This window comes from Ambystoma mexicanum, chromosome 1p (genome assembly GCF_040938575.1).
Source record: "Ambystoma mexicanum isolate Mex_15411 chromosome 1p, UKY_AmexF1_1, whole genome shotgun sequence".
Taxonomy (NCBI): domain Eukaryota; kingdom Metazoa; phylum Chordata; class Amphibia; order Caudata; family Ambystomatidae; genus Ambystoma; species Ambystoma mexicanum.
In genome coordinates this window covers 525,403,056-525,425,105 of record NC_090921.1, presented here as the reverse complement: position 1 = coordinate 525,425,105, position 22,050 = coordinate 525,403,056, and the positions used below count along the sequence as shown (strand labels likewise).

General features: G+C 44.1%; 1 protein-coding gene across 2 annotated transcripts in view; it reads right to left on the bottom strand.

Moving 5' to 3' along the window:
* Positions 1-5,650: 5,650 nt before the first annotated feature.
* The window catches only part of RAX2 (retina and anterior neural fold homeobox 2), a 67,046-nt gene continuing 50,646 nt past the window's right edge, over positions 5,651-22,050 (bottom strand). The window contains exon 3 of one of the 2 annotated variants that reach the window (XM_069649418.1): positions 5,651-8,315. In XM_069649418.1, the coding sequence (XP_069505519.1) occupies positions 7,878-8,315 (438 nt within the window). In that variant the 3' untranslated portion in view covers positions 5,651-7,877. The remainder of the gene's footprint in view (positions 8,316-22,050) is intronic. The other variant, XR_011303938.1, reaches the window with a different exon arrangement.

Sequence of the window (22,050 nt, the reverse complement as noted above, 5' to 3'; positions counted from 1 at the left end):
CACCAGAACTGTAAATGGCTCCTTACTTATTGTAAATTATGACCCTGCCCCCTTTGCATCGACCGAAGTGAGTCCCTAAGTGTTACCAATAAGCGATTGATGGAGATGTTTATTGCTCGCGAGAATCGAGGCGTATCTTAGAAATATATAAGTATGTTGAGCATGCATTGTTCAATTCTCTCTTGGGCTTGAGGAGTTATTTTTTAGGAATTAGTTGAGTATTCTGAAAATTCAAAGTGTTGCGAGTAGCCATCATATACATAAAAGTATCATTGCCCTAGGATATCCTGTCCTGTCTAAATGGCATGCATTCCCGGCTCCGGCACAGGTGAACAGCCAACCTGCAGATATAAAATGGGGAAAAGGCGGGAAAGAGCCAGAAAACTGCGCTCCATAGCTCAGCTAGTGCCGTGATTTACGCTGACGTGTGACGAAGAACAGCTCTGATGCTAACTCATTTTTAGGATCTCACGTCAGTATTGGAGGTTTTCTAAGTTGAGTAACTGAAAAAAGAGCAACTGTGAAATTGAAGCTGTTTTGTGAGCAGGCTGATCACTTTGAACCGTCTTATTTCACACAGCTTTTCCTCACACATTGCAGATTCCACACGGACAGTGCCACTGGCATAGCAGGGGCCCCTGCATCCCTTGGGGTGTAGGAGCGGCACTGGAACAACTGGGGGGAGGTGGGGTTAGGGGTGGCACCTTGACCGTGACCACTGTCCTTCTACACAGATGGGAGGTGTGAGCTGCCCACCACGAAAGCCTTCATGCTGCTACCCACTGGTTGCTAGGCAACAAAGCTGGACCCTGCCTACCTAAGTGCCCACGTAGCTCCAGAGCACTATCACTGACCACCTGGAATAAGAGTAGACCACCAAAGCAGCAGCTTGTAAACTTGAAGGTCAGATGAAAATATAATAAAAGTGTGTGCTTGTTTGTGTGCATGATTTTGATGGTGTGAGTGAGTCTGCGCCCAGATGCAGTTCTCTGCCAGGTTTCCCTTTAGGGTATATGCGCGATATAAATATAAAAATCCAATCAATCTGTATGTGCATGTGTGTGTGGGCACGCCAACTTTCTCTCCTGTGGACAATCAAGCCCTTTATCCCAAAAAACAACTTCAGATATGCGTCCAAGCAGCGGTAGTCTTCCACCATGGTGGCAGTTCCATGTTGGGTGGCCTTCCAGCAGCTACCCTGGCACCTACCATGTGTCCTACATGCTGTGGCATGACTCATCAAAGAACACCAAATATTCAACAAAATCACCCCAGACTTAATCGAACTGCACTGGCTAAAGCTGCAAGCATGTATCATCTTCAAATTCTGCTGCATTTACAAAGCTGCCACTGTGAAGTACCCAAGCTACCTCACTGAGAAACTCAGCATCCCTGGAGGCCTACTATCCAACAGAAGTAAGGATATGTGCAGTCTGAACTCTGCCTGTACAGAAAGGAAAGAAACAGAACACAGGCCTAACCTGTCTATCACGCCTGACTCTGTAACCTCCTCCAGGTCAACACCAGACTCGCCTCTTCACATCTACATTTCAGGAAGGAGCTTAAGACGCTCCTCTTCAAGGAATGGCTCCTCCCCAATGCCAAGGTCCCTAACACAAACCCTCCACTTCCCACCTAACCTGAGACTTGGCGAGGTGCTCTCCCCTGGTTTCTCCCTGTTTGCTTGTATATCCCTTGCTGCCAATTTGCCCACCATTCTCTGTCTGTTGTTAGCTTGCTCCTTATTTGTATGTCTGCTCCCCACACTGTGTCCTTCCCCCTTATGATTTGTGAAACACTCTGCTGCTTCATGAAGCTAGGGCCATGCTCAATAAATAACCTAATGACGATGATAATAATAATATTAATAATAATACTGATGCATGCACGGCACAGACAGCATTACGAAAATCATTTATAGTGAGAATGCTGGTGTGTTTTCGGCATGCAAATTAATCATCAAAGTGCTGCAATATTCGAAACTGTGATATCATTTGGGGCCACATCTTCGTAAATGTGATTTACAAAGACAAAATCGTCAATGAATGTGGCCTAAGCTTCATGTAAATGAGTTACAGTGACCACACAGGCATATTTGTGTCCGCTCCTTTATGAAACCGATTCACAGTCACCATACTCGCAGCGATTGTGTCCACAACATCGAAGTGATTGTCTCTGCGAATATTGACACATGTAACAGGTGCTGCTTCAGAAAGTTATTTATAGTGGCCATATTCCCAAATATTGAAGGCCGCACACAAAAAAGACAGATTTCTTTCAGCTAATTTTGTCTTCCTTTCAATATTCAGAATTGTCACTGTTGTTTAACTGCCCACCCCCGAAACCATGTAACAACTGATCCCTGCCCACCTTCACTCTTAGACAGGGGGGTTTCTTCCCCAAACCTTACCTTTGCTCCTCTGCCCCACCATAAACATTCCTAACTGACCCCCGTTCCGATCACAGACACACACACAAACACACACTTACATGCCCACTGGCCCCTGCCCTTCCACGCCCGCTGGCCCCCTCCCTTCCACTCAACAAACACTTCTCTTCAACCCCCACACAAACACACTTAAACTACCCCCTCGCCTGTCCCATCCTCTCCACACTAGATGCATTCCCCCTCAACAGACACACAAACACACTTACATGATGCAACCGCAGTTTCCGTCTTCTGCCCGGCTGCGCCTGTTATCCCTTGCACATACTCGTGTGCGCCGAGGGAAGAGTCAGGTCGCTTTAGAAAGACCGCTCCGAGCGGTCTTGCTAAAGCGATATTTTTTGTTTTTGTAAATAAATAAAAATACATTTTCACTCCACACAGCTATATATTTTGGTTGCAGCTACATAAAAGTGAATGACAATGGTAATAAAGCAGCTGCTTCCATTCTTCTCTTTCTCTCACAACGTCACTATCATGAGAGCTTTTGTCTTGTCCTGTTTGCAGTACAGCAACTGCATGTATTTCGGCCTTTAAGCAAAAGGTACTGGATAAGCATCAGAGGGTACAGAATGCAGCAGCAGGGCGTATGCTCGGCAGTGGTCGAAGTGTACGAAAAGAAGTAGTTGAATTATGTTCCCTACTGGCCTGCACCGCTCCCTACAAACCCCATTCCCACACCCCTCCCATTCACAATGCAAACCTCAAAACCATGCACTTGCTGTTTAAGGGCACGTCCGGAACGGTTTCTTTTTAAAATAAAACTATAGGAACGGTAAAACTTATTTTAAAGAAGTATAGGAGCACCGCTCCCACCCACTTCGACCACTGATGCTCGGATTGAAGAGATTTGGCCATATCTCGCCAGGATTAAGAACCTTGCATTGGCTCCCTATCGAACAATGATTGTTGTTTTATGTCAGGGTGTTACTGCACAAATGTGTTTATGGAAAAGGAAGGACTCCTCTAGATCAGAAGCTTTATTCATATTAGCATACTAGATGACTCATATCTCAGTCATCATATTTCTATATTACTCCTAACTTCAAAAGGAAAGGATCGGAGGCCACAAGGTCTCTCTTGTGGGCCGAAGGCTTCTGAATAGTCTTCTTAAAACAAGAGGATCAAGATCTTCTATCTTTTAGAAGACATTTGAAGGCCTTCCTATTAAGTTGACCGTGTAATACTTATTTTACTATCTTTAACTTTATATTCATCTATTTAAGGCGTATGCAGTCTCCTCCTTTTCACTCTTTTAGCATTCTCTATGATTGCACCACAATGTCTTTTGTGACCGTCTGCATTATGCTAAACTCTTAAACTCTCCAATGATTACAAATGGGAAATGCTGACATATTTTGTGGACACAGACATCTTGGAAATATTGTAAAATGCTCCTGGTGACATCTATTGGATTTCGTCATGTGTTGGTGCTGTGCTCCCCTGTGGCACAATGTGTGATGGCCCAGGACAGCCTGAGAGTCTACGGCCCCGTCGGCACGTTTTTGAGGAGGTTGAGCCCCCACCGCAGAGCTCACAGGGTGGCCCCCACATTTTGTGTTATGTCACTGGACTTAAAATGACTTAATGCTTCAATGTCCTACACCATTTTGGAAGGGGGTTTTGCATTGGGAAGATGGAAGAACGTGGGGATGACATATATGTATAGATTTACAAAAACAAACATTCTAAATACCTTTTTGCAACCTAAACGGGATGTGTCTTTAAAAAGCTAGCATATGACTGATTACTTACTAGTAATCTTCATTACTCCTAGTTCTACTCTTCCTCGTCCTAGTGTTTACTTTTGAGGTGTTCCACCAATTACGCAGAAACTATTTTACACATTTATATTGTTCACACCCCCATGTGAGGTATACAATGCCTCTGCTTTGGTCTCGCCCATGCTTTTCCCTTGGGAAGCTACCCACTTGTCACCTGAGACCTACAGCCCGCTCTACACCTGAAGACCAACTATGCTCCTCTCCCAATGCCAATCCTTACTACTTATCCAAAAACTAACCTGGAGACTTACCCGACGGCCCATCCAAATTCTTTACATGAGGATCATCCTCCTTCTTCAAAGAGGTCAATCCCTGCACAGTAGCCAAGCCCTAACTGCACTCCTTACCCGAAGCCCATCCCTGCTACTCAACTGAGAACTATAACTCATCAACTGGTGCTTATCTGCTCTCCTCATCTAAGGCCCAGCTGATGCACATCCCGTCTCCACAACCATGGGTCATCCACCACTTCTTACTGGATGGCCATCTCTCCTCTTCATACAAGGCCCATCTCCGAGCACCTTGCATGAGCTCTCCGAATCTCAGGATTTTTCCATGCTCCTTACAAGAAGCCTGTGTAAACTGCTGTTTCATGTAAACTTTAATTGAAATTAATTCCACAATTATACTATTTTAGATAACCACAACAGATAATGGGCTTCATTACGAGTACGGCAGTGTTGGAAAAAATGTGGTAATGCAGTGGTAACTCCATAATTCTGCCAAAATCTCACCGGAGTCCTATAGACTACAATAAATGGAGATTTACACCGCCTATCGACAATTGTAATCCCACGGTAACGGTAATTCGGTTTTGCAACATTTCAGCGGATTTAACACCGAAATATCACCAAGCTTGTAATGAGGCCAATTGATGGTCACTTCTTTTCTCCAAAAAAGCATATTATTAGTAGATTAAGTTACATGGGAGTGTTGTGCCTTTATAAAACACGTGTCCCGCATCTAGGTGCTTTCTATGCCACAGAACCGTGACCTGAAGTTTAAGAGGCTTAGAATGTACAGCAAAGGGTACATTATTTTCTATGTTACCCTGCTTGTGACATGAGTACTCCAGTAATGTTATTGTACCGAACTATGAAAACTAACATCACTGCTCTACTATTGTACCTTATGACAGTGCAATGCTGATATCACCCTGTATCCGGCTAGAACAAGTGTAAACTGTCAAAAGAAGGTGAGAATTGTATTCAGAATCCTCCCTTGGTAATTTTTCTTTCTCTGACAGTCCAGGGTCAGTAGCTGATTATAATGTTTTTGTTTTTATTAATCAACAGCTGGAGAGTACGACAGACGAGAACGAATCTAGCTGAATTTTACCACACATTTCAACACAGGCCACACATTTTGAGAAGGACCTACAATAAACGGGTTAAAACATACGCTGTCAAACACTGCAGGCTTTGGTTCGATTTGTTTTATTTCCACGGTACAGGTTATGTTGATTTCTATATAGCTGCACCGGGAACAACGCTTTCATCAGATGGACATGCCAAAAAGTGGCACAAGGACTTGGGGCCATGTATTGCAATAAATAAAGTATAGCCTACCACATGGAATAGGGTATAGCACATTGACTCAGAATTATGTACCCTTAAGAAATAAGTGTCCTTAGCCCTCAGTCTCCAGTCAAAGAATTCCACGCTGACTTGTAATATCTCTACAGGCTATGTAAGGTGGAACGTCCCCCATGTGTAACTGGTATCAGGTAAAACAATCGCGGCAAAAATGTAGCAGGTAAAATAAATGCTGTGGTTTGACCCAGTAAAGGTGTACCCCATTATACCATTTAAGGGGAGCAGGGTTTTCGGGGGTGTCCCCCGGCCCCCTTTATTGGTATAATGGGTCCAGGTGTTGCGGGGGTGTCCCCTGCATCTTTTACAGGATTGTGGCGGCAAAACCACAGCATTTTTGCCACGATATTTTGTATCCGCAGCCATTTTTGACGCGATTTTAAGACATGGAACCATGTAACTAACACTAGGCTACTTGTGACATCAGAATCAGACTACAATAATTTGTCGCAGTGGAACTCGCAATGTCAGCAGGAAGTGTTAAAAGCATCTCCCTGAGAACACTTCCAACTGCCTCTGAAACAATTCATGAAAACAAGGGCTTCCTTACAGATTCCTTGCATGATCTACCCTGTTCCAGCAAATCTTGCTCATCAGCTGATGAAAACACAGGCATGGTTCTCTGTTTATTTAGTGCAATGCTGGAGTGGAGGACAGTAGAGCAAGAATTCACTGGACTAGTACCACAAGTTTGAGAGTAGGCAGCCAGATTTGACTGAATTGCTCAAAACATTTCCTTGCCACAGACTGCAGGCTTCGTATTCTTTTGTTTTATTTCCACAGTACCAATTTCATAATTATTGTACCTCACATTAGATCAGCAAGAATGGAAGGCTGTGGCCTCGGTGACCATGAGTTACAAGCAGGGCTGGTCCTCTGCTGTGGGATTCTTTTGTGTGGGTAACCCGGTTTTCTGCTCCTCTTACCCTCCTTCCCATGCACCCCGCCCCCTTACTTCCATCTCTGCTCATCCCCCACAAACCTTTGAAGTGAGGAATTTCTTAAAAGCTTCTAGTATGTTATTCCTCACTCTTAACAAATTCTATGTGTTAGTTTTCCAACATGATTGACGACATTGTAATCCTTATATAGGGACAAGTGCGCTTTAACATTTTTTCCAAATTGTCTTGTGGGAGAAGCCCCTCAAACCCTAATTGGAGGGGTTGAGCTTGCTTGCTGCATTTGTTCACAGAGTGTAATATGGGGACACTTGGAACAACATTTCCTGGGCCACTTTTGGCTCCCAGTCCACCTCTGGATATAAGGAATTTTCTAACCCCTACCATACATACAAAGTATCTTTCAAGTGAGGGTTCTGTGATCTTAGAAGAACTCTGCCTTGGGACTATTTATTCTATATGGTCATAGTACTCCATGGCGGGTCACACAGTCCCCTTAGTTTAGGGACAGGTTTACAAATGGTGACGATAGGTTGCTAATGGGTGGAATGTTGGAAGTGCAGAAGAACAAGGAGTACTAGGCCTCCACACCCCATAACTTGGGCATACGACAGGATTCAACAAGCGTGCTGGTCTTTGAAGATCAGTGACCATTACTTTTTAGCTGCATATGCATGCTGAGCCATTGGAGATTCCAAATGTGCACATGAGGTATGGTATATCAAGCTTGACTCCTGTGCATTGTGTGCCATTGTGTAACCCAGGGCGTGCACGTACAGCACTGCGTGACTGCGTATGCACAGTGCGTCTTGTAGAGAAATAGCTCGATGTTGCGTCTGTTTAAATGGTACTCTTCAAGTATGCATAATATATGCAAGACGTTCTTTCAAAAGAAATCACTCTGGTGACTCTGAAGTCCAAAATCTCACTGAGGGAATCCGCATTGACGTTCAGATGCCATCTCGCTGGCCCCTTGGAAATCGTCTCTATCAACTACTTAAGGGGTACCAGTCACTTAGAAGGTCCAGCAGTCATTTTTTCCTTGATGAAGCTGAAGGCAGAGCTTTCATATATACCTCTTGAGGTGAAGAATTCATACATGGGTGAGACGATCTTCAGCTTTGATGGAAATTAGTCTTGAAGCGCCCGGCCTCCCTTAAATGGGCTGCCAGGTCTTGTCAATGATTTGAATGTGTTCCTTGGCCTTCATCCGTAAGGAAGCAATGCTAGAGCTCCTCTGGTCCAGGTCCTCCATTGGGTACTTGTCCATGTAGGTGGTGTTGCACTGGTACGGTGAGTTGGACATGGATTGCATGGATGGCGCCATTGGGGGCTGCGTGTTGAGGAAGGAGTGACCTGTATAAACAGGCTGTAAACCTTGTGCCGGCCCCATGAAGCCCGGCATGTTGTGGACCGTGGCGGACATAGGCGATGTCAGCCAAGGGTCCATAGGTAAGGAGTTGCTCATGGGTCCCATGTTGCCTGCCATAGGTGGGCGGTTGAAGGAGAGCATGGGGGTGTCATGGATCTTCATGGTCGAAGCCTCCATTTTCTCCTGACGTCTCCATTTGGCCCTTCGGTTCTGAAACCACACCTGCAGGAGGAAAAATTAGTGAAATGTAAGCGAGACAATGACAGACACACAAAACAACTCAAGGGTCACAATGCATCTCTACAGATATAGGGGGCCATATAACTGTACATCAGTACCAGGTGTTCCTTCTATAAAGTGATATATTATGGGAGTTGTCTTGAGTCACATAAATTGAACCAAATAGACTAACTTACCTAATTGCCAAGATTTAGAGCGGAAAGTTGCTGACTAGCTTAGGTCGGTTGAACAGGTGCAAGGTTTCTCTTTTGATGAGAGTTTAGGGCAGGGGCCTGCACTCTGTCGCCCTCCAGATATTTTGGAGTAGGACTCCTATGATCCCTCACTATTGACTATACTGACTGGGCTGATGGTAGTTGCTGTCCACAACATCTGGAGAGCTTAAGGTTGCAGATCTCTGACTTTGGCGAGCTCTTGCAATACCTCATGCAGGCCACTGTGGTATTTTCTGCTTAACAGAAGCCCGTCTTGCAGCCTGAACCAGGCGAGTGTCAAACCCAAACATTTGCCCAACTACTGGTCATCTGCTCACTACCACAGGCCTTTCTAGGAGCTTGTTATTTAAAGACACCACCTGTCCTTTGTGGAATTAAAGAGAGGTACACCGGACCCTAGGGAATCATGGGATTTCCTGGCAGGCTGGTGTCAATGAAATACCAGTTGGTTTCGGGACAAGCTAGCTTGTCAAGCATGTCACCAACTAACAGAACTCATCTAGAGTCAGCCGAATGGCCTTTAGCCGGAAAGTGTTGCATGGTTTTCTCTACAAAACCAAGGTGTTCTTAAGCAGAGCTCACAAGTTTTTTTCATATCGAGTATGAGATGTTGTGCCAGCCCTGAATATTTAGCTCCCAACAATTTGCATTCGAGTACTTGTAGCTCTGGGAAAATGGGACTGCAAGTACCACATTGCAAAGAGATGAAACATACATAGGACAACTTGTCATTTCTTATTTGCCTTTCAATGTGTTTTCTGGGTGTTTTGGTGTACATTGTAAAAAGCTGGACCTCATTTATTTCCACAGTTTCCACATTTCGTGACAGAGCTCCCTGTGGGAAATCTGTGAGTTCTCCAAATGTTGTTTCTTGTCGTAGTTTTCGTTTTGCATGGCCCTGCCATCCTGCCCACCAAACACAGAAGAATCCTTAACTAGAATTCATAAAGGCAGTAGTCTAGGATTGTGTGTAGAGATAAGCTTTCCTCTCTGCATACAAGGAAACACACACCTAGACAGAAGTACCCAAACCTTAGACACAGCAATCCCTTGGTATTCGCAGCAATCCAATCCACTCATTGACACCCTGCTCTACAGGCACACCTTTCATCCTGGTACTGCCACTGCCACAGGGCCCTTGCCATCTCCCTCAGCCCTTCATCGCAATACCTCTGCTATTCCAGCTTTGGGGTCCACACACTGCTTCCCCAGAGCACACCCATGCGCTGCTAGAGCACCCAATGTTATGCCAATGCAGGAACCTGCACACCGTGCTGTTAGTGCACCTCACGTCTGACCTATTTGAACACTGCACAGACTGCTCTGGGGCACAATTTCATCCTGACCCGCAGTAGCTTCTGCTATTCTAACAGGACCCAATCGCTGCTTGATCCTGACCTGCAGTACTGAGTAGTACACAGGCAGACGTCGAAAGCCCTGCCAGAGTGCCTCAATCTATTCCTGCAAAAGCCCTTTGCTATCTCAGCAATGTCCATACAGGCTTGTCAGAAGCCGCCTAAATTCTGAACGGCAGGACCCACGCCATTTCATTACCGTTTCCCACAATCACATTTCTGCAGCGCGGTCTAGCCCTGATTTGCAGTATGCTGGCAGTTAAAGCACTGGGATCCACCTGTGCTGGGGGGCACTTGCATGCTTCCTGCTGTACCCTTACACCCCTTCCAAAAACACCCAAAACCCAGGTGACCCCAGTTGCAGGGAGTAACCAAAATCATCCCTTGTAGATTTCCCAAAAATAAGTGATAAGGAAAAATCCAAATCTCCCTGGACTAAAACTATGAGAGAGAAAAAAAGTGAAACATTTCTGCCAATACGTCACACTATACGGCATGAAAAACAGACGTGAGGGCCTGAAACTGAGCCGATAATAAAGCTTACTCGAAAATAAGGATAGAATAGAACTACACCTCGTGATTAAAACTGGAAATAGCATGTCTCCAAAAGGATCATATCCTCTATAAAGAGCAAAAGAAGGAGAATTGATGCAGTGTTGAAAGGGCGTTATGCAGAGAACAAGTGAATGTGAAGACAGATTTCTAGTGAACAAGCAGACAGAGGCGATTCAAGATCTAGCTGAGGGTTTAAGTAGAAAGGTGGGGACTCAGATGAAGTCTAAGGGCTAGGCGCTGTCCCTCTGTGCTCTTAACACACATAACGAAAATTAGCTAGAAATATTTGTTGCTTCCATCTGAGGAATCGACAGCTGGACTCCCTAAGTTTTGCTTTGTGAAGATTCTGTCCACTTTTTCATCCTTCAGTTTTTCTGGCTCTGTACTTGAATGGTTCCTATTTAACCGATCAGAGTTACTCCGTCTCCTGCTCTGGTCACCTATCCTGTACCTTTCCTCTCCATTTCAATGTCCCACAATGCCCAGTCTTTGGCTGTCTCCTCTTTCCCCTTTCTACTAATCCTCTTATTTTTCCCTTTAATCTATCCTGTCATTTTGACACTAATGATTGTCTGACCTTTCTGTCCTCCACATTTCCTGACTCTCGTCATTATACACTTTCTAGCTGTGCAGTAACTATTCAGTCGTGAATGACCTCTCATTTTCTCAGACAGAGGTGCTACTTTTCATTTCCTCTACAATTCACCCCCCCTATTCCTCTTCCTCCCTTAGCCTTCCCCCTTCCCTGCTTTCTTTCTCCCTTCATGTAATCTTGGGGTAATTTCTGATCCTGCATTTTCTCTAGCTCTACAGATCTATGTTCTTGTTCACTCCTGTTCATTTAATCTATTTAATATATATATCATCTTATATATAAGATCTTTTTTTGGCTTTCTTGCAGCAAAACCTCTTATTTTGCCATTCATATTTTCTCATGTAGACTACTGTTCAGACCCTCTGGGATATTGCAGCATTAAATTGAACATTTTGGGGCATAAAAAGAAAATTATGTGCCACAAATCGTGGAATTTTTGCCGCAAATTTTGTATTGATTGTGGGTGGTGGGAGCTGGTACACATTTTACAGTGATGAGCCGGCCCCTGTATAATGTGATAAAAAAGACATTGGGCCTCATTACACGGTAGGCACTAAGGGATTACTGGTACCGGTAAGGTCACCGATGCCGGTAATCCCTTAGCACCCTACTACGAGGTCCCTCAGCGGGTCCCGTCCTTAACGCCTGGTCTGACCAGGTATAGAATTAATCTTATCCTCTGGCATTGCTCTGGGAAACCCTCCAGACCATCGTTGTTCGCTTGCCAAGCCATTACAAAAGGGGAAAGACCATATGCAAATCAGGCTTGATCCCACCACATATTTGAAACAGGGGCATGGGATTGCTTAGTTTTTTGCACATTTAAAAGCACATCCCATTTGTGAACTCGGGATATGCTTTTAAATGTCCAGAACAAGGGCTGAAAAAGGGCTGCTCCTTTTTTCGTGCAAGTGAGGAGCGAGTGCATTTCATCACTTGTGACAAAAAACATTTTGAGAACATGGCCCTTTGTGTGTTTTTATTTCAAACATCTGCTTTCGCGTTTTATTTAAAAACAAATGATTTTGCAGTATTTTTGTGTGATTGTGAAATCGCTTTAAACTGGAGGGTCTGACTGTTCTGCGCTCTTAGTTGGCTACTCTGCCTATTGTCTAACACCTATTTGTTCAATTCATCCCTTTCCTATATGTGCCCTATTTGTTCCTTCCACTTGTGATTATTGGCTTCTCTCATGGCTCCCCTTTGATACTCATCTTCTCTTCCATTTTCTCTGCATTGTCTTTCATCCCTTGTTTCATTATACTGACCAAGACACGCTCTTCATTCTCAATCTCATTTTCTTCTTACTATCCCAAGGAGGCCTGCCTGTGCTCAATCTCAAATGTGTTCATTCTTTTTCTTGCTCCAAAGCACTGAAACTCGCTGACTTGAACTATTAGGTCGTCTTCCTCATAATCTGTCTTTCGATATTCTCTAAAACAGCACTGTCTCTCTTCTTTGTATCATCATTTACTTAGTCATGTACTGTTAAACGCTGCACAGCATTTGGTGAAAGAACTTTGTAAATTCAATAAAATATAAAACAAATAGAAAATGGCTTGGTGGATTTGCCTCCACCACAACTTCCTCTTGAAGCTATGGAATTTTTGGGTAGGCTTTTTGAACTATAAAACTCAAAACATCCCTTGAAGCTTTGGTATTGAAGCCTGTGATCGTAAGCCAGTCGATATAATTCTGAAATTTTGGGATTTCTGGTACCAGGGGATAGAGAGCCCACTTTGATCAAAATATCTTTATGAAAGATATTATTATGATGATTTATAAAAAGAGAAAAAACAAGAAGGCCACGAACTGCCTCATATCATAAGTAAATTCAGACAGTAACATTTTCTCAAAATTGCTAGCCAATCAGCTGGTGGAGCTGGTTATTGGCAACGTGGTGGCCCATGATCGGTATGACTTTATGCCTAGGAGGGATACTGTCAGCCTTACAAACCTGTCTCGGATAGTCATAGATTTTGTGGGCCATGTGTGTTCCTGGCTCTCATGTACTTTGTGGGATGCCGAAAAGGCTATCAACGCAGTGCGCTGGAGCTTCTGATGGACAACGGTGGACAACAAGATCCTGTGTTTTTACTTAAGAAAAATGTCTAAATATTATGGAAACATGTCACAAGTGAGAATGATTGGCTCACGTTGCCGGTTTTTCCTGTTACCAGATGAAGGAAACAAGGCTGTGCCTTGTCCCTAGTCCTCACTCTTGTTTGTGAGCTCTTTAGAGGCTTCAGGCTGGAGCTTCCGGTTCAACAGAGAGATTGCGCCATTTTATGTGGGAATGAAGACAACTGTAAATGTAGCTGTTTACACTGGCACTTTCATAATGTATAGTGATAACCTGATAGCAGTAGCTATGCTTGTCACAAGGATAACCTTAGCCTATGAAAGAGTTTCAGGATAGGAATTAAAGGTACAATGTCCTTCCATCAAAAGTCATTATTTTGATGGTTTTTTTAATGAAAATATTTTAATGGAAAAACGTATCAAAATATATAGGGGAGTTGGGAAAGTGTATATAAGGAGTAGGGAGTTGGGAATAGTAAAACAAAACAATAGGGAATGGGGTGGTTGGGGAGAACTCCTCCCCCCAAAATGAAAATAAATCTATTTTGATGAGTTTTTTCATTAAAAGATATTCGTAAAAACTCCATCGAAATAACGACTGTCCATGAAATGACGTAGAACCATATGGGCTGGAACATAATTCCATGTTGGCAAACTTGGGGGTAGAACCTGGCAATGCTGGAGAGTAGAAAGTCTAAGAGAATTGTGGAGGAGGTTAAAGGGAAATTATTGAATTAGATGAACATGCCTCTCTCTCAATAGAGGGAATTACCCTATTGAAAATGTCAATGTTCTCCAAATGTATCCATCTGTTTTTCAATATTGCAGGTTCTTCCAATCTTATTCAACTGAGAGTGATGTCATTTTTAATCAGCCCTACCGCCAAAGCCTTCCCTCCACATCCAGGGGAGTGTCCAAGACACCCCCCTACCAGTAGGGGCTGTGGTAGGCGATGGGATAGGGAAAAGCATATACCTATCACTTTGGATCAGTAAAGAGAGAATGCAACAATCCCTGCAGTAGGTGGCTACTCTCTTTCATCTGCACAGGAGGGGTTTACCAATGTCACATATATTTTATTGATAGTCCACTGCTCACATCATCCAGCAACCCTTCAAATGTGTATTAAAAGACATGTATCATACTTAACACATCAATACAAAATACATTTAAATAGGATTTTATGTTAATTTGCCAACAGACTTTATTTCGAGGTATTTTCTAATGCTGAAAATTACTTAGAACAAACCTGTCAAATGTTTTATTTTTTAGTATGGGGGTCCCCTCAATCCTCCCTCCTTATCCCTGTTCTTTAGTCTCTATCCCAAATCCCTCCCCACCCATTTTAGAGTAAGTTTGGCATCGGAAATTACTTCTGAAAAATGTCTGTCTGCAAATGAACGCAATACCTTAAATAGATGTCCCACACTTAACGCTCTTGTTCAAATACTTCTGACAAACCTCTCAGTGACCAACACTCAATAAATGCTTCTTAGACTCTCATGTATAAAGTCAATCTTTTAATTTTGAGAATGAAGTCAAAAAGAAACATTGCTACTAATGTAGTCACTAGACATAACACACTTAAACAGGGGCATTCTAGTCAATTCAAAAAGTAACTGGCCACCTAATAAGATCTCACTAAGCACTTCACAGAATGATCTGCCCTCTATACCTCTCCTCTTTCTCAATGTGATGTTAGAAATGGGCAAAGCATTCATACTCACTACTCCCTAGAAGATAGAAGGTAGGGAGACGAATGGAGGTGGGAGCCCAGAGGCCTGTAGTCTTCACAGTCCACAACAAGTAGTTGTTCTACTCAAAAAGTTAATAGAGGCTTTCGGAGACGCAAAGAGCACAATAATGTGATTTCAAGAGACTAAAATTCCAGCCAGTAAAAAAGGAGGTTGATTCCTCTCTCCCCCCTGCATTGGTTTGCATGAAGGGAGCTTGCAGGTGCTTCAGTCCTCCGGCCCTCTTCTTCCTCTTCTGTGAGTCTTCAGGTCTGCTCACAGGCTCAGCTCCTAAACCTCTCGACCAGGTCCTTAAATAGTACTTGGGTGACTTCTATACCAATCTGAGCCAGCTGCAAAAAGCGGCTGAGGTCACCTATCATTTTCTACCAATCAGGGCGTTAAAAGCATTAAGCTGCTGAGGTCACCTGTCATTGTCTACCGCTGATCCTTAAAAGCAATAAGCTGCTGAGGTCACCTACCATTTTCTACCAATCAGAGCATTAAAAGCAGAGGGATGCTGAGGTCACCTGGCATTGTCTACCAATGAGCATTAAAAGCAATAAGCTTCCACTTTGATCATGCAGTGCTGCACCAGAAGTGTTGCAGTTTATTAATTCATTGTAGTTTCTTAAATAACTGCTATCTCAATTTTGTTTATATTTAAGCAACCACAGTGTTTATCTGTCAAGGGCACCTGCCGCTCTTACTGTAAAGTCTGTAGTGTGTCTTAGAGACATTTTGTTTAAAATGTTGCAAAACAATGGCACCCAACCAGGACTTCCAAGCAAACACATTTCTCTGCCTTGTGCATTTCTAAAGCAGTGTTCACATTTAATGAGCATGACTTTGTACTTTTATTGAAGGAAGCGTTCATGGCTTCAGAATACCATTCAAATATTCAGCTCTATTCAGCTGTAAAACTACATGCAACTACATGTCAAGAGAGATACAATTGGAAATCATAAACTTGCTTTGGAATTGGAAGGGGTTCGGGAGCACACCACTGTTCGCATAGGCAATTACGTGGATGACACCCAGGTGTTTCTGAGAGTACAGAATCAAGAGGAAACTTATGAGAGTGGAACAGTGTCTACAAGAGATACAGGGCCTCATTACGACCCAGGCGGTAAGTTACCGCCTGGGTCGTACCTTTACCACCATGGCGTAAACTATGTTTACGCCATGGTGGTTGGCGGACTTACCGCCCCATTCCGAGGTGAGTGGGGCGGTAAGTCCCCATTAACCCATTTACCCTTCCCCATTCCCATTTTTGCCCCATAGGGCATAATGGGAGTGGGGAAGGCGTTAATTACGCCACCGTAAATTACGGTGGCGTAATTAACAACAAGGTCCCTTAGCGCCATGGATTTTAAAACCTGCTAAAAGCAGGTGTTAAAACCTCCATGGCGCTAAGGGACCTCGGAATCAGGCGGTAAGGGTCGGCGCTGTTTACGCCGCCGTAAACCCCTTACCGCCTGGGTCCTAATGAGGCCCACAGAGTTGGATGTGTGCAAATCAGCTATTGCTGAACGCCAGCAAAATTGAAGTAGCTGTTTTTGCCTCAAAATATCATTTACAGAAGGAGATACTGCTCCCCCTTGCTTCTTGGGGACGCACCTGAATTTCTCCAACCGCCTGGGTCCTAATGAGGCCCACAGAGTTGGATGTGTGCAAATCAGCTATTGCTGAACGCCAGCAAAATTGAAGTAGCTGTTTTTGCCTCAAAATATCATTTACAGAAGGAGATACTGCTCCCCCTTGCTTCTTGGGGACGCACCTGAATTTCTCCAAAAAAAATTAGAAACTTAGGCTGTATTTGGGAAGACAATATGGAAAGTGGAGCTCAGGTGAGTGTCAAGGTGCAGGCAGTTTATTACTCATTACGCATGTTGAGACATATTTTACCTTTTATTGCGAACGAGGACAGAGCGGCCGTTACCGGTACTCTGGTTAACTCGAAGCTAGACTATGGCAACGCATTATTGTCAGGTATCCCAGCTTACCAACTGCGGAGGTTGCAGCTGGCCCAAAATGCAGCAGTTAGACTGGTGCACAAGCAAAAAAATCTGATTCAATCTCTACTTTGAGGAAAGCCCTGCACTGGCTGCCTGTAAAAGAGAGAATAGAGTTTAAGATCCTCTGTCTGGTCCACAAGGGCGTGAATGAGATAGGACCAGCATGCCTATCAGATAAAATCAAAAGGTACATTCCTACCCGACAGTTGCGCTCGGCAGACCAAAATCTACTCTGTATACCAGACACCAAATGTGTGAAGAAAGGAGATCGTAGATTCTCTGTCTATGGGCCCAGAGCGTGGAACAAATTACCTAGAGAAATCTATGACATCAAAAGCCTCTCGGTTTTCCGGAGGGCTGTAAAGACTTACCTGTTCTGCTAGCCCTTGACAGAGTAATTTCTTCTTTTTTGTTAAGTAACCCTCATAAGATCCACTGGACCTCTCATAGACATACGATCAAATGAAACATCTGCGCCCAGGCACAATTTAGTTTGTTAGGTGCGCGATACAAATACCACAATACAATACAATTGCAGGGATTGGATGAATTAAGATTCTACCATTATGCATCATTGCCAACCCTCTGGATTGGTTACTAAGTGACAAGGACTCTCTGTTTTACTGTCCTATGCTGAAGAATGAATTAGGTCAGTGTGGTGAATTTAAATTTGCTAGCCGCATATGCTTTAAAATGTTTTGACTGAAGATTTTACAGTCCTATGCAACAGCTCAGTCACAGATTAGGACATTTCTGCAGCCCCCAAATTACTATCCATTTACACTAATGTGGAAAATTTAGGACATGTCCTCAATATTTTAGAAACCATGACACAGTACCAGGTAAGGCAGACACATGCATCCCATTTCAATCTATTAGTGTGATCTGTCAGCCAAATATACACGATTTAAATACCTACAGATTAGGTTTTCTGAACAAATTTGGTTGGTTTCCCAGGCTGTCTAGACCAGTCAGATGTTCTTTTGCTGTCAGTTGCTGCGAAGAGAGGCTGTATTCTATTTGTATTGTTTGTTCCTTTGTACATCTTTAGAGGGGGGTTCCTGATGTTTGCAAATGGCAACAATATATTGAAGGGGGCGAATGATGCTGTGGTGCTGAGATAGTCACTCAGTGCCACAAGTAGAGCAAGTAGAGCAAGTATTGTGGCAAACCATAAACTGCACCAATTTAAATGAATCTTTTGTGGCAGTACTCGCACCCACTGTGAATGGTTGGAGCAAAACACAAGGTTTACCCTGTGCAAGATGCAGTGAGGTTGCTGCTGCTGTCATCCATATTTTTCTTAGCTGTTCCCCTATAAGTGCTTTTTGCAGCGAGATTAATTCTAGATTGGGAACGATTATTAGTGTAGTGCGACCAAGCAGTTTGGGTTGGGCCACACCTTTTGGGGTGGGACCAAGCCTGATTTGCATAGGGTCTTCCCCCTTTTGCAATGCCATAGCAGGTGAAAAAAACAGTTACATGTGATTTTATCAAATGATAAAACAAAGAATGAATTTTGAAAGAAGAAAAAACATCTAAAAATGTTTTTAAAAATTCCGGATGTTTTGGCGGCATCCCCCCCTAACCACCCTTTTTTAAATACTTTTCCCCACCCTTAAAACTTCTATTCATATTCCCAAACATATATATATATATATATATTCCTAAATTCTAAATTTTTTCTTTATTATTTTATGTTTTGTGTTCGTTTAAAAATGCATTCTTTTTTTCTACTTGCTAACATCACTGCACACTGTGAAAAACGATGGTGAAAAGTGGTCTCAAGGAGTTCCCATGAGAAGGTGTTTTGGGTAGGGAGGAACAGGAACTGGATGGGAATGGCCATAGAGATTGGCATGGCCCTGGGCAGTGAATGGATGTGCAAATAACCAAACAACACATACAAGCCTTGTGCCCCTCCTTATATGCCATTTCTCTCTGTACTCTAATGCAAAGGTTTTGGCTTATAGGTGGCGCAAGCGCTACCGAATATCTTATACTAAAAAGGGGTAGCAGAAATTAGCACAGCGGGAGGGTCACATAGTGCAGCAGCAAAGGGAAAAGATCGTCAGGCATGTTTTGGCCTCATTGGGGGTCATCAGTGAGGAGTAGCGTGGGTCTCAAGGCCCAGCAGGCTCGGGACACACGTCTGGGCATACCCGTCCCACTCAGGGTGACTAAAGCAAAACCAAAATGTGATGGCTAGAAGATTTTGATTCAATTGTAAACTCTGGCTCCGCAAAATGTCTGGGGATGCTTGTGGCCTCGTGCTGAAGGGATGTGACCAAGCAGTTCGGGCTTGACTGCCCCTTTTGGGGTGGGACCAAAATTGATTTTCATGTGATCTTCCTCCTTTGTAATAGCTAGGCAGGCGAAGAATGATGGTCTGGAGGGTCTCTCCCCTACCCCCCAAAATAACACCCCTTTGCTCTCCAACCTGGAGTGGTGCAGTACATGTTTGGATCTTGGAGCCCAGCCCCCTTAAGGGAACCATGTTCATAATGGTGTCAGCTTCCTGAAAAAATGAACGACTTTCATTCAAGAACATTGCTGCCATGCAATATTACATTCCCCGGTGTAAGAGCTGACTTTCTTAATGGGAATGTGTCCTTAGACATCATGTGACTATCCCATGTCACAAGATGAGGAGATAGTGAGGACATCCAGGGCAATGCTCCTCATAGCACCACTAGGCCCATGTCCTGATACCTTAGGGAGGCACTTGGCACCCTTATCCGTCCTTCTAAATGTCCCCAGAGCCAGGTATGTGACCTCTTTACAGAGTCTGGAGGCTTCAAGAGGAGGAGGTCATATGCAGCAAGTGAGCCTCAGTCCACGCAGCTACACAGCATCAAACCATCGCTAACATTTGACACTCTCAGTATTGCTGCTGAAGACTGCATGAGCACAACCACAGGCCCATTCGCTCTCTAAGGGGCTCTATAGTTTGGTGTGAGCGCATTGGTACAGCCATGGCGCACCTGCTCTCTCTACTATTTCAACTATCACCTTACACACCTTTCTGCTCTTCTAGACACCAAACAAAAGCATAATAAAAAGAGTCAGAGGGAACAGACTGCATGGGCGGAATGGTGCCACACACCAAATGAAAGACATGCATTGGGAGAATTGATAACACCATAGGAATGGTGCACTGGAAGTGAGGCGAGACCCAATGTGGCCTGGCTGCATGCAGATGTATTCAGAAAGGGTGGTGGTGGGATCCAATAGTGGCCGAGTGTAGAAGGCATGGGCACTCTGGCAGAGGGCATGAGGCAGAAGAACTGTGTGGGTAAAGATGAGTATGGGCGTGAAGTAGTGGATGGGCTCATGAGTCCTTCTGGCGCATGAAGGAATGTCTCGGGTCACAGTGCCAGTGCAAAAAGCCCCATCCAGGTGGCACATGTCCAAGCCTACAAACGTTCAAAAAGAGCCTAGTAACAATGTTCTGAACTGTCTGTACTCATGCCATCAACTTTACAACCAACTCAAGATACAATAAGTTTCAGAAAGCAAGTCAAGATGAGACTTAATAGGGTTAATGGATTGGGGGAGAGTACTCATTCCTAACTAGGCAAAGGCAAACGCTTTGGAGGTCAGTGAGTCATACTTGTGGAAAAGTCCATGAAGGGAGGGACAGCGAAACTGTGAATTCTGTTTTGGGGCAGCCAGAATTATCTATAGTCAGGCACACCGGAGTAAAGTTAAATGGTCAGTGAGCACCACTTGAGCACAGATGGATGAATTGAGGGCCAGGGAGTCTTGCATTGGTGTAAAACAATACAGGTGAGGTCAATGAGTCTCTTTAAGCAGACTCGTGGTTCTGTGTTCAGTGAGTTCCCCTTCGGTAAAGGCTGACAGCGATGGCTCTGGAATCAATTAAATCCAATTGAGTATACTTTGATAAATCAGCAATCAGTAGGGTGAAATTGAGAAGAGTTTTATGAAAGGTCTCTGTGGTAAGAGAGTCCTTCTTCCAACGCCTGATGAATTGGGACTCTGTGACTCTTGCATGAGTAGAGCATCAAGAACCCAGGCCAATGAGACTTTTTGAGTAGAGTTGGATATGTCTGAGTTTACTCCTCATGAGAGTCTGGTGCATTCAGCTCAGTGAGTCCAATGTGACCGGGGTGTGGTAGAGTTTACGATAAACATGTTTCCGTACCCATGCATACCTGATGTTGGGATAAGATGAGGACACTCCGAAGGTTATGGAGTGGAGTGTGGTGCATCACAATTGAGGTTATGGAGTGGAGTGTGGTGCATCACAATTGATTATGGCTTAATGGATTAGGATGTCAATGTATCTGGGGTGTATCAATCCTACCCGAGTAGCCCACAAGGACAGCCAGCAATCCCCCGGTATTATCAAGCACATCATTTCTGGTTGAGCTGAAGGGGAGGGGAGCAGTTCTGCTTTCTACACTGCAAAAGAGATGCAAGACTAGGACTGCTGGAGTTGCAGGCAATGGTAGCATCACAGGGACGCTTATAGTGAAAGAGCTCCACTTTTCTGTTGTTCAGAAGCCTGGCACCACGTCAGTAAATCAGAGCAGTCGCACTGTGATCCAGCAAACGCATCCGCCTTCCCTTTTTCACTGGAAAATGGAAAGAACGCTCCTGAATGGTGAAGCCATCCGCTGCTCCCAACCACCCCATACTTTCTGTCACCACTGGTGACAAAATAAGGGTCCTCGGAAGATGATCACAGCTCCCGGTCCCATAAGTGAGAGAGGAACAGTCAAATCAATTCTCTTCACTCATCACTCTTAAACAACATGCTGCAATCCGGTATTAAAATCTCCCCAACCACTAACTACACTTCACTGGAGCCCCAGTTTTGCAGCTTTTTTGTAGAAAAAGTGCCAGAGTAAGAGGAGAATCTACTCGCATAGAGAGTGCAACACTTATGGTGACCATTAAGGCTGTTGTAAGGTACGGAGGAACAATGGCATCCTAAAGTGGTGGATTGCTTTGCATCTTACCACTTTTGGTATCTGGTGCTGATTAGAAAAGTATTAATCATCAGCAGAACAGCGGTATGGTAATTTAACATGGAGCTCAGACTCGGGTCCTGCTGACTATCACTTTTTCTCCCCACCAACAGTGATGCTTTGAAGGAGTGCACTGTCTTTGCAGTGTTTAGGCCGGACCAGACTCA